Source organism: Acanthisitta chloris, unplaced genomic scaffold (assembly GCF_000695815.1).
Source record: "Acanthisitta chloris isolate BGI_N310 unplaced genomic scaffold, ASM69581v1 scaffold33791, whole genome shotgun sequence".
Classification (NCBI taxonomy): Eukaryota; Metazoa; Chordata; class Aves; order Passeriformes; family Acanthisittidae; genus Acanthisitta; species Acanthisitta chloris.
Window position 1 is genome coordinate 2,146 of NW_008657111.1, and position 10,516 is coordinate 12,661.

The window sequence follows — 10,516 nt, forward strand, 5'->3', positions numbered from 1 at the left end:
GAAGCAACAAGACATGACTTTGCACACCTACTATCACATCAGTGACCAGCAACGTCTATGCAATTTTTCTCTAAACAGTGAAGTTTAGCTGAACAGTGAGTCAGGATCTCCTTCCGCAGGTTCATTTTAGCTTTTTCTAGAAAGATGATTCTCTGAAAATATAAAAGAGGCTGCAAATGAACAGACAGCAACTCACAGAGACAAGCCAGACAAACAGAGATGCATTATTGAACAACATTTAGAGCATCCATGAGTGTTTCTCCGTTCCATGCATTCTGTGTCCTGCTGACCATCCAGAGGACAGGATGAAATATGCTTTTCATTACTGCTTCCATTATTCTGTAACTTTAGCTTGCTGTCTTCTCTTCTACACAAGAAATGGTTTGCCAATACACTGAAGTTGACATGAACAGCTTTATTGTGACCCAATTTGTATTGCTTCCCTCAATTCCCATGTTTGTCCCCAAATGTCACTATGGTCATAATCTTGTTTTATTCACACAGCAGCTGTTATCTAGAACAGCACTTCCACCTTCATCATGTGGACCAGAACACACTGAAGTTGTGTGATAGTTTTTGTTACTATTTTTCAAAGCAAATCATAGCTCTAACTACGAGTAGAAGTAGGCAATAAAGCAATTTTCTTGGGAAAACTGGTTTTCAACAGCTGATTAATGCATGTGAACTTGAACAATTCCAAAGAAAAGGTCACATCTAACGGAATATTTTTTTTTCCTACTGGAGAAAGGTCATCATTTGAAACAAGACCTACAGGGCAGCAAACAATCATTAAGATGCTTTATTGACAATATCCACTCACCGCAAAAGTTTCTGCCTGCACTCAATTAGATCTTAGCTTTCCCATAGTGTTTTATTGGCAGTGGAAAATGCATCAGTACTTTATTGAAAGAAAGCAATAAATAATACTGTGATAAAAATAGTTCAAAAGTAGACTGTACATATTGTTACATAATCTGAAAATACACAAAAGATTAATAGAAAAACAGAACAGTAACAATGGATTTCAGTTTTACAAGCAAGTTAAAAGTGGAAAACAAAATAAGGAAAAAAAAGACATGCTATATATATTGTTGCATAATAAATAATGCACCATCTGAACAGATTCTTGCTGGCTTTTAATATGCCATTTACAAGTGTCAGGTAACATTTTCTACTCATACAGTCCAAAATGGCTACAACCATCAAAATGAAAGTCCAGACAACTCTTTAGAACAAGTTTACAAAACACATAGGATGACTTACGTAAGAAAAGTAAGGCCTTTGTTAGAAGATGCACTGCTTTAGTTTTCAGCCCATTGTACCTTCAGCTTTCACTACTCATTTGACATGAGGCTGCAGTGCGTTATGATTGGTCCATTAAACTAGTTTCACCAGCATCTTTCCACAAGTGTTTTCAATCAAAAAGATTTCGGACAAAAAAAACCTCTCTGTGGCCTGTGGCTTACAACCAGGAATCATTATGAAGTCTATCATCTTCCTCAGTTAAGGAAAAGTAAAAATACAAACAGTTCGTGGTTTATGGCTTGTTTTCAGTCACTGTGAAGATTCACTATACAAATACAGCAGAGAGTGTTATGACTGAGTCAATCACTTCTAAAACGTGTTCGCAGTGTTAGAGTTCTCTCAGCTTTTCAAACAAGTTCTAGTTTAAATAAAGACAAATTGCCACTACTTGACAAATCCTCTTTGTGGAAAGGTACAGCTCTGAGAAGAACAGCACTCATGTGCTGCACCTTCTGCATCAACATATGCTTACCTGAAAAACTTGGTTTCAGATCTAAGCTAACAGTTCCAAAAGACAAAATATATACTGCTTGGTGTCATGGTACTTTTACAAAGGTATTAAAATCCTTTTCACCTTCAGTTTCATTATTAAAAAACAATGATAATTACAGTAACTGCATAATTTACAAAAACCCTATATTGCTCATAGGGGCATATACATACAAGCATTACAGTACATTCAGTTGGAAAGACTAAAATTAGAATAAAAAAATCAGCAATGATTTGATTTGTAGACTGAATAGAAACAGAAAAAGTAAGTAACTATATAAATGAGAAGTCACATAAATATAAGAAACATTTAGATTCTAAAATATTTTCTCTATAGTACTCATGAATTTATTTGCTAATTAAAAACTCTGTAATAAAATATCTCAAAGTGTCCTTTTAACAAGTATTAACAGGTTAAGGGTTCCAAATGTTCAAAATGCTGCATATCACCGGTAGAAATAGTGTGGGTAAACTGTAAAAACAACAACAGAAAACACACAAAAAGGAAAAAAAATAGAAAAAAATCCATTAGCAGTTTTTAAGCACCATTTCATTCCAAGATCCTCACAAACAGCTCAGCAGTGTAGCAGTCATGCACCAAACTATTGCCATGCCACATTGTAATTTGATTTTACTGCCTCCTGCAATCTCCAGTTGCAATGCAAAGTAAAGCACATGAGGGCAACTATTTCTGCTTCCAAGATTTTTATCCCAGGCCACCTGATCACAGAAAATCCTGAAAGAGTGGGGACAGTCTGGGGGATGGAAAGACTTAAAACCTCAGTGTCTTGGAACTAAACCAGTTAAGATAGCCCCTGAGATTATGAACTGACAGGTCTGAGTTGCTATGTGTAAGAGTTTCCCTTCTCAGCATGTCACATGTAAGATCTCTTTAGAACTAAACTCATATATGCAAGAAGGTTCAGAATGTGAAGCAAAGGCAGCCAATACATGAGGTGGAAGGGATGCTACCAGTGAGGAGAAAAGAAAGAAGCTGCAAAACAAGAGACAATTTACAGTTCATGAAAGATCCCAGCCAGGGAGACATCCACTACATTTTTATGTTTTGGGGTTTTTTTTTAAAATCCATTACAGTAAAAATAAAATTAGTTTACTGACTTGCTTGCAAAAAGAGAGAAACATTGTTCCATGAGAAAATACAGCAGAGGCTGCTGCAGAAACATTCCAAACCCTGGAGTAAGACAGGACTACAGAACTCTCACCAGCCAGAACACAGGTATTTTGTGCTACAATACTCGTGTTATCAAGCTGCCCCTTACTGTCAGCACTGCTCCCAGCTCCCCAAATTCAGGCTGCAGGTAGCTAAAACCAGCCAAGACAGCCTAAGCAATCACAGTGGCATGAGGTGTCTAAGAACTGGAAAACTATGCAACTAGGAATTTGTTAGGAGCTGCAGTGACAGGACAAGGGGTAACAGATTCAAACTGAAGGAGGGTAAATTTAGGCTAGATATTAGGAAAAAGTCTTTTCCTGTGAGGGTGGTGAGACACTGGCACAGGCTGCCAAGGGAGGAAGTAGAAAACCCAACCCTGGCAGTGTTCAAAGCCAGGTTGGATGAAACCTTGAGCAACCTGCTCTGGTGGGAGGTGTCCCTGCCCAGGGCAGGGGCTTGGGACTAGATGATCTCTAAGGTCCATTCCAACCCCTAAAATCCTATGATGATCCTATGAATTATCCCTATAACAATTCAATACTGAGGTATGTTACTTTGACCAAGCAAAGACCCTGAATGATCAATAATCTGAACTGCAGTGTCACACACTAAATTTTCTTTCCTTTATATGCCTAATTTAGTTCTCTTCCCTCCTCCCCTCACTGGCTGTGTCTCATCCAGCCTTTGATTTTCACACTTTCTACATAGCTATTTAGCACGAGTCCTTTTGGAGGCTGTTTAAACACCCTCAGAAAAAAACAGTGTTTACAAAACTAAGTATTCAGTCTTCACTGCAGGAGATAAACTCTGGCTTTTCAATATAAAAACCTACCCTGAGAACCTGAGCAGTTTTCCAAGTGTGCAGAATCACTGCATTAAAATATGTGATGTTTTATTTCATCAATAGCTGCTTGACTCTTATACCTACAACTTTACTCACCAGGAGAAGGCTTTAACAGGAGTAGGTCCTTACTGTAGCAGAATCCAATCTTTGTGTTCCTGATACACTGCCTATTCCAAGAAGCATGGGAAGACATGCAGAACACAGCATGCATGTTAGTTTTTCAAAAAACCCCAAACCATCACAGCAATGTGATTACAGCTATGGTACTCACCCAGCTCTGAGGTTACAAGTTAGAAAAGAAGAATTTATTTTACAGTTTATATATTAACCACTTCTAGTTTCAGGGGCTAACAAAAAGGATTTAAAAGATGCCAACGAGCACACAGAAATTGCAAAGGTAGTTTTAGAAGTTATTTACTACTTTATGTAGTTTATAAATATTTATTTTTTTAATATATCAAAGGGGTTATTTGAACTCATGGAATTTTCCACATGAATTCTGGAAAGTATTTTGTGCTAGTGACAGTTTCTACAATTTAGAAGAGCTCACATTTTAGAGTACCAGCAGATGCAAAGATTACTTTGAGCTTCACTCATAAGTACAGTTTTCAGAACCTGAGACAACTGACAGATTATGCTGAAATTCTCTTCCTTGTCTGTTCCAATAAAATACGATTTTCAACTTGTTTTTACTTGTCTTTTGTGAAACAAATTCAAGTCAAAGTTTATTCTCATGGTACTACAGAGACTGCTTTTAAACAGACAAGATCCCTCATGTGACTGGTGATCAACTTCCACTTCCAGCTGGGATTCTGGGGGGCTGTTTTGTTTATGTTTCTTTTAAACTCCTATCTGTGTCTGTGCACATACAGATAATGAAGTACACAGCAATTAATGAAGCAAATATTAATCATACTCAAAATCACTAAGAGACCACTGCAGAGGGCTAATGCACATGTTACTCAGGTCTTAATAATCTCAAAATTATCTAAGGGAGTTAACTCACATAATTTTTAACTGCATTTTACTGCATTTCAGAAGTGGGACTTACATTGCTGCCAATTAGAAATTATGCATCATATGACTAAAAGACTTGTACTAAACTGTCGTGTTACTTTCCTAGTTTAAAATAAATTTATTCCTAACTATAATTCTCATTTTGTTGCTCCAATGATGTAAAATGAAACTCCACATCTAGCAGAGCTTCCTGAAACGATAAAGCACCCTATGGTTAAACAGTGTTATATGTACACCCATGCACAAGGCAGATGCTTTAATGAAGCAAAAAGGTCATTTGAACTTAATTCCCCTGTAATCTCAGGCAAAAAAGCTCATCATGCTTAAAATAATACAAAATCAATACCATCAATCTGCATCTTCTTTGGCTGCATAGAGGGTGAAGACATTGAGGTTGTAACTCTGAAATTTGCAGGAAGAGTCTCTGCTGATCCAGCAGCTAAACCTCTTATGTCCTTTGGTCTAAACTTCTTTCTCCATGAAGGTGCTCTCCTAAAGCTCTTATCATCATCCTGTCATATTGATAAACAACATTAGCAGTGCAAAAAATGCAGGACTGTTACTGACAATCTTAAGTAAATGGAAGAGTTAATTGTGAGGAAATAACAAGTGCAGTAAATACTGTATTGCCACCAGTGTTCTGCTTAAGCACTTGGGTAAACTTCACTTGCAATTACCCAAGTGCATTTTCCTTCCCCCATCAATACATCTGCACCTTTCAAGCAATATTCCCACTTCAGAAATAGAATGTTTCACTTACTAAATACAAGTCCCACATCCAACAACATCTTTTGCAGTAAAGGCATTGTGTCAATGCAAATACACCCACTGGGCAGCTCCAGTTGCCAACTTCACATTTAGAAACAGTTCAACCCTTTGAATGTCAATTTACCTCAAATTTATTCCCTTTTAGAATTAGGAGACAAGTATCTCTATTATTTGATCTTCATGATCAAACTTCTCTGTGCCACTAAAACAGTTCCCTCAAAGCTCTTCTTGCAGTTTGAAATCTCTGAGGAAAAAAAACTGAGAGAACTATCAAGCTGCTTTCTGACATTCTACTAAAACCTTAGTAGAGATGTACACAGAGAACAGAGCTGTCAGGAGGTGCCACAAAAGGGCTGCAACGAGTCCATTAGGCAGGAGATTAACACAAAACCAACCAAGGTTAGTTCGAGCAGCCTCTTTCCTTAACATACTGGTGTCTGTTTCACCCAGTGAGTCACAGGCAGTTCAAGTCAAGACCTTCCTCTGTCCTGGTTCCCATACCAAGACAAATGTTTCTGAGGTGGCAGCAACTGATCTGGTTAACCACATTAGAGTTTTGCCACTTTAGCCTTAATCTGAACCATGTTTTCCTACATGTGCTACCACATAAACTCCCATCAGTACCAAAGATGAGGCAGCACAGGGTTAAGAGTCTCTTGGGGAAATAACTCCAGCCTGAAACTGTTCACAGAGTTACAGCATAGAGCAACATAAAAGGTTAAAGATGTAACACTCTCTCCTTTATGCCGTGGGTTCACAGGGCTACAAAATAGTCTCACACCTAGAGAGTTTTATACTTAGTACATTTCAGTGCAGTTCATATGCTGAGGTCACAGACTGCCCCATGGAAATCACTCTGATGTGTAAGCACACCTGGTGGTCATCCACACTGGTGTTAATGGAGACTAACAATCCAAGTTCTGGAAAGCCACTCAAAACTATTTGAAACCTTGCTTGTTAGGACAAAGGTCTGAACTCTGCTGTGCAGTGCCTCTCTCTATTATAGCTTCTTCACCTGCAACACTGCTAACTTTTCCATATTTTAGACAAAGCAGATTCAGCCTGAAGTGTCACTATTAACCACATGAGCTACAAAAACAAACCTTGAAATCCTCTCAATACTTTCATATTCAAAGTCATTTTACCTAAATACACAAACCCTGACATATTTAGAAACTCTCAAAGACGAGGAATTTCAAATTCAGGTTGTTGTCACTATTTTGTCAATAGCCTAAAGATGTTTGATCTAAATTCTTTCATTTAACAGTTCTGACAAAGTTCCCAGGCCCATAAAATGGGTCAACAGCTCAAGTAACTTACTTCATCAAGTCTTCTGTCTGTGCCCATAGCAAGAAGGTTATTAAATTCCCTCTCCAGAACAGCACGAGCCTAAAGTTTGTGACATGAAAGAAACGGAAATTAATTCCAAAAGATTAGTAATTAGTAACCTACAGCGTTTTCAGAGCTTAACAGAACCCAAATTGTTGAATACCTTCTTATCAGATGAATCAACATACTTCATACTTGAAAAGTCAGTGCTTGAAAAGTCACAATTTAATTTGTAACTTATTAAAAATTTAGAGAATACTTCACAGCTCTCCCTTCCCTCAGCCGTGACGTGAAAGTTCATGATTTCTGGCTCAAACTTAATGATTTCAGAACAAAAACTAGCAAACAACAAAAATGAGTTTTACACTGATGTTGTGAAGGGCTATGAGGAAAACAGACAGTTTCTTTTTCAAGCAAGTTTATCAACAGGAATTGTTACTGACAATTAGAAAACTGTAAGAAAAGCATAGTTTTAAGTTCTTCCCTTCTAGGATAATGGACAACTTTCCATTTCTAAAGTTTCTAGAGTTGGGAAGAGAAAGACATGCACATACTTATGAAAACACCTGGTCACTTCCATTTTTAACCTTCCTAGAGGGGAGAACATTCCTATAAGCCATAAAGTGATTCCTCCTTGCTTACCTGTGTGTTTTGAGTGGGGATTTGCAATAGGAGAGCTAATGCATTGTAATCAAATGATTCATCTAAGGCCACAAGTGCACCATGAACTCCACTCTCAATAAGGTTATTTGCGTATTCTTTAAGACCAATGGACATGACCCAATTGATCATTCTCTCATTGCTCCAGACAAGGACATCTATGGAGAAAAAAAGTGTTGGCAGATTTACAACAATACAACTTTGTTTGAACAAAATCATAATCTAAGGTGGAAAGGAAACATGTGAGAAGTTTGCTGTAAGGCATTTCATACTGTAACAGCAAAGGGGAATTCTAAGCATGTTGTGCAACCCCAAGTTTTCAGTCTATGACCAGAAAAGTCTTGAGTCCATGACTAGCAAAGATTTCTGATATTGGGCATGAAACAAAGTTTCTATGGGATGTCTTGGAAAATACTGTGAACTCCCACCCTGCTTTTGCTTATTCATTCTCTCATGTTCCATAATCACCAGGAATCTGGAAGACATAAATATCTAAGTCATCTGGATATTTTTCATAAACTTCTGGGTAATAAAAGTCACCAGCCACAGGAAACAATAAAATCATGTAGCTGCAAAGCTGTTATGTCAGAACAGGGGTTGAAAACCTTTATCTTCCTAAAGCATTTAGTTTCTGAGGCAGATCAGTGAAAACATGTTGGAATCAGACTGAGGTAAACACAACACACTAACCCTTAATTTCATTCTGGCTTTCTTCTCTTTTTCTTTCAAGTTCTTTTCGATCATAATTCAGTCTTCGTAGGCACATAATTCCACACTGGAAACTGTTTCTGTTTAGAAAAGGGGGAAAAAAATGAAAACAAAAAACTTAGAAATAATGAAAACATTTACTGTAAAAGTTAGGCCTCCAACTTAAATGCCTTTACCTGTGAAAGCTGTCCACCATTTTCAGCTGCCCACGCAGGTCTTTTTTAGTTAAGTGATCCAACATTCTGGCATCCACAAGGCATTCCATGAAGTAGCTGCGGTACTGAGGGAGCCCCAGGCTCGGGAGCCACTCATTGCCAATCCACTCATGGTTCATATCACCATAGGCTAATGTCTGTTTGGAAAAAAATTAAGGAATAAGCTTATTAAAGTGAGAAATGAAAGAGGAAAGCTATTTTAGGCAGCATATTTGAAAGGAAATGCTTACTTAATTCTTAGCCTGTAAAGATAAGCACATCAAAATACTCAATACTACATGTGTGTTTTGTGAAGAGTTCATCTCATGGAGAAAAGCAAGTTTAGCTATTCAGATCAGCAAGTAAAACTGCCTTAATTTACGCCAAGAAATAGTATAAAAGAATATGCCAGAGCTAATAAAGGTAAAAAAATACTAATCTCTACAATTTGATAGCAAAAGCCCCAGAATTTCAGTGTGTTGTAATGTTGCAAATACTGTTTTTTCTTGAAAACTGGGGGGAATCTTATTTTTCATGTGACTATATAAAGACAGGATATCAAAAAATAACTGGAGGCCTTTTTTGATATACTTAGCTGTTTTCAGAAACTGATAAAAACCTACTACTGAAGAACAAGCAACTCTAAATTTTAGTCTTTATCCTGAAAGAGACTTTTCTCATTGCAGTTTCAATCTGCAAGCCACCAGGCATTTTTGGAGAAAACACCTAAAAGGATGAGAGTTTGTAGCTAGACATCTAACCATTCCTTGGGCAACAAAACTCAGCTGCTCCTTTTTTTCCAAGGAGCAGTAATTCTTTTTTTTCTCTGTGCAGTTAAAAGTCAAACACTTTACTTGCCCTCTAGAGGAAGCACCTTGTAGAAAGGAGCAAGGCCAAAGGGAAAGGCACTTCTTCAAGCCATCAGTAGGCAGCAGAGAGAAGGAGCTTGTTACGAAACAGGGAGGCAAACTGTGCCTGTTATCACTGACTATCAGCAAATGAGCCTCTGAGACTTAGTTAATGGGACTTAAACAGGTTTAAGCTGGAGAGCAGCCAAGCAAGAAGAGACTATACTGTCCTGAGATATGGGTCAGGGGTAAATCCTGAGTTTTGTTTATATCCCTGTATAAATACTCAACTATATCAATGCCTGAAAATACAATTAGGATTTGCCACCACTTTAAGGCAAAACAATTAATCAAGGAGGATTACAGAATTAGTGCACAGAAATCTACTTAGCTATCTAGGCTCAGCATGTCTTGCAGCACACCTGTGATGGTGGCTGGGTTGAGCAGGGACTTTCTGCAAAGAGCAGATATTCTTCTTGGACTTGTGGCCTCCCAGAGAGCCACCCCTCACCAAAACATGGCAATATTTAAATCACCTAAAGATGTATCTTCCAAGTATGTGTTACCTAGAGATAAGCCTGTAGGCTCCCCTCTCCCAATCCCCAAGCCACACCAAGAATCACTAAAAGATATTGCTATGAAGAAAAAAAAACCCCATATTATTTCATGCTGTAATTATTATGACAGTTTACATACAGTCTGTAATATTAGATAAAGTTTCCAACCTGAGCCCAGCTTCCCTCCTCATCTTCCTGTTACGTGGTTAGAAAAGCAAAAGAACACACACATATTAGTATTTAAGTTTAGTAAGGAGGTCAAAGTTAATGGTGCACTGCAAGACTCTAAATCTACTGCATACCAAAACAATCTGGATAAAGCAAGCAGCATGCATTGTAAAAAATTATATATACATGTATGAGAAGATGCAAAACCCATCTACTGATTCAGTTTTCTGGAGAGAAGAAATTTCTGCACCGATAATTCAAGTTGTCTTAGTTAATCAAATCAGAACTCTATTTTACAGATTTGAGTTTTCTTTACAATCTTATCAATGTTGATTTTTTTTTTTCTCCCTTCTGGAAAAAAAAAATCTATCAAGATGCAGGTTATGAGGTTAATGATTAGAAGAAGCAATGATCCAGAATTTTAGTGTGTTAATTTGAAGAAAAAAAATAAAAAT

At 37.5% G+C, this 10,516-nt stretch overlaps 1 protein-coding gene across 1 annotated transcript in view; it reads right to left on the minus strand.

Moving 5' to 3' along the window:
- Positions 1 to 460: 460 nt before the first annotated feature.
- Positions 461 to 10,516, minus strand: part of PPFIA1 (protein tyrosine phosphatase, receptor type, f polypeptide (PTPRF), interacting protein (liprin), alpha 1) — a 51,580-nt gene continuing 41,524 nt past the window's right edge. The window contains exons 22-27 of the mRNA XM_009084593.1: positions 8,471 to 8,646; positions 8,277 to 8,374; positions 7,569 to 7,744; positions 6,918 to 6,986; positions 5,176 to 5,341; positions 461 to 2,266 (exon numbers count right to left, since the gene is read on the minus strand). Coding sequence (XP_009082841.1) covers positions 2,241 to 2,266; positions 5,176 to 5,341; positions 6,918 to 6,986; positions 7,569 to 7,744; positions 8,277 to 8,374; positions 8,471 to 8,646 — 711 coding nt within the window. The 3' untranslated portion in view covers positions 461 to 2,240. The remainder of the gene's footprint in view (positions 2,267 to 5,175; positions 5,342 to 6,917; positions 6,987 to 7,568; positions 7,745 to 8,276; positions 8,375 to 8,470; positions 8,647 to 10,516) is intronic.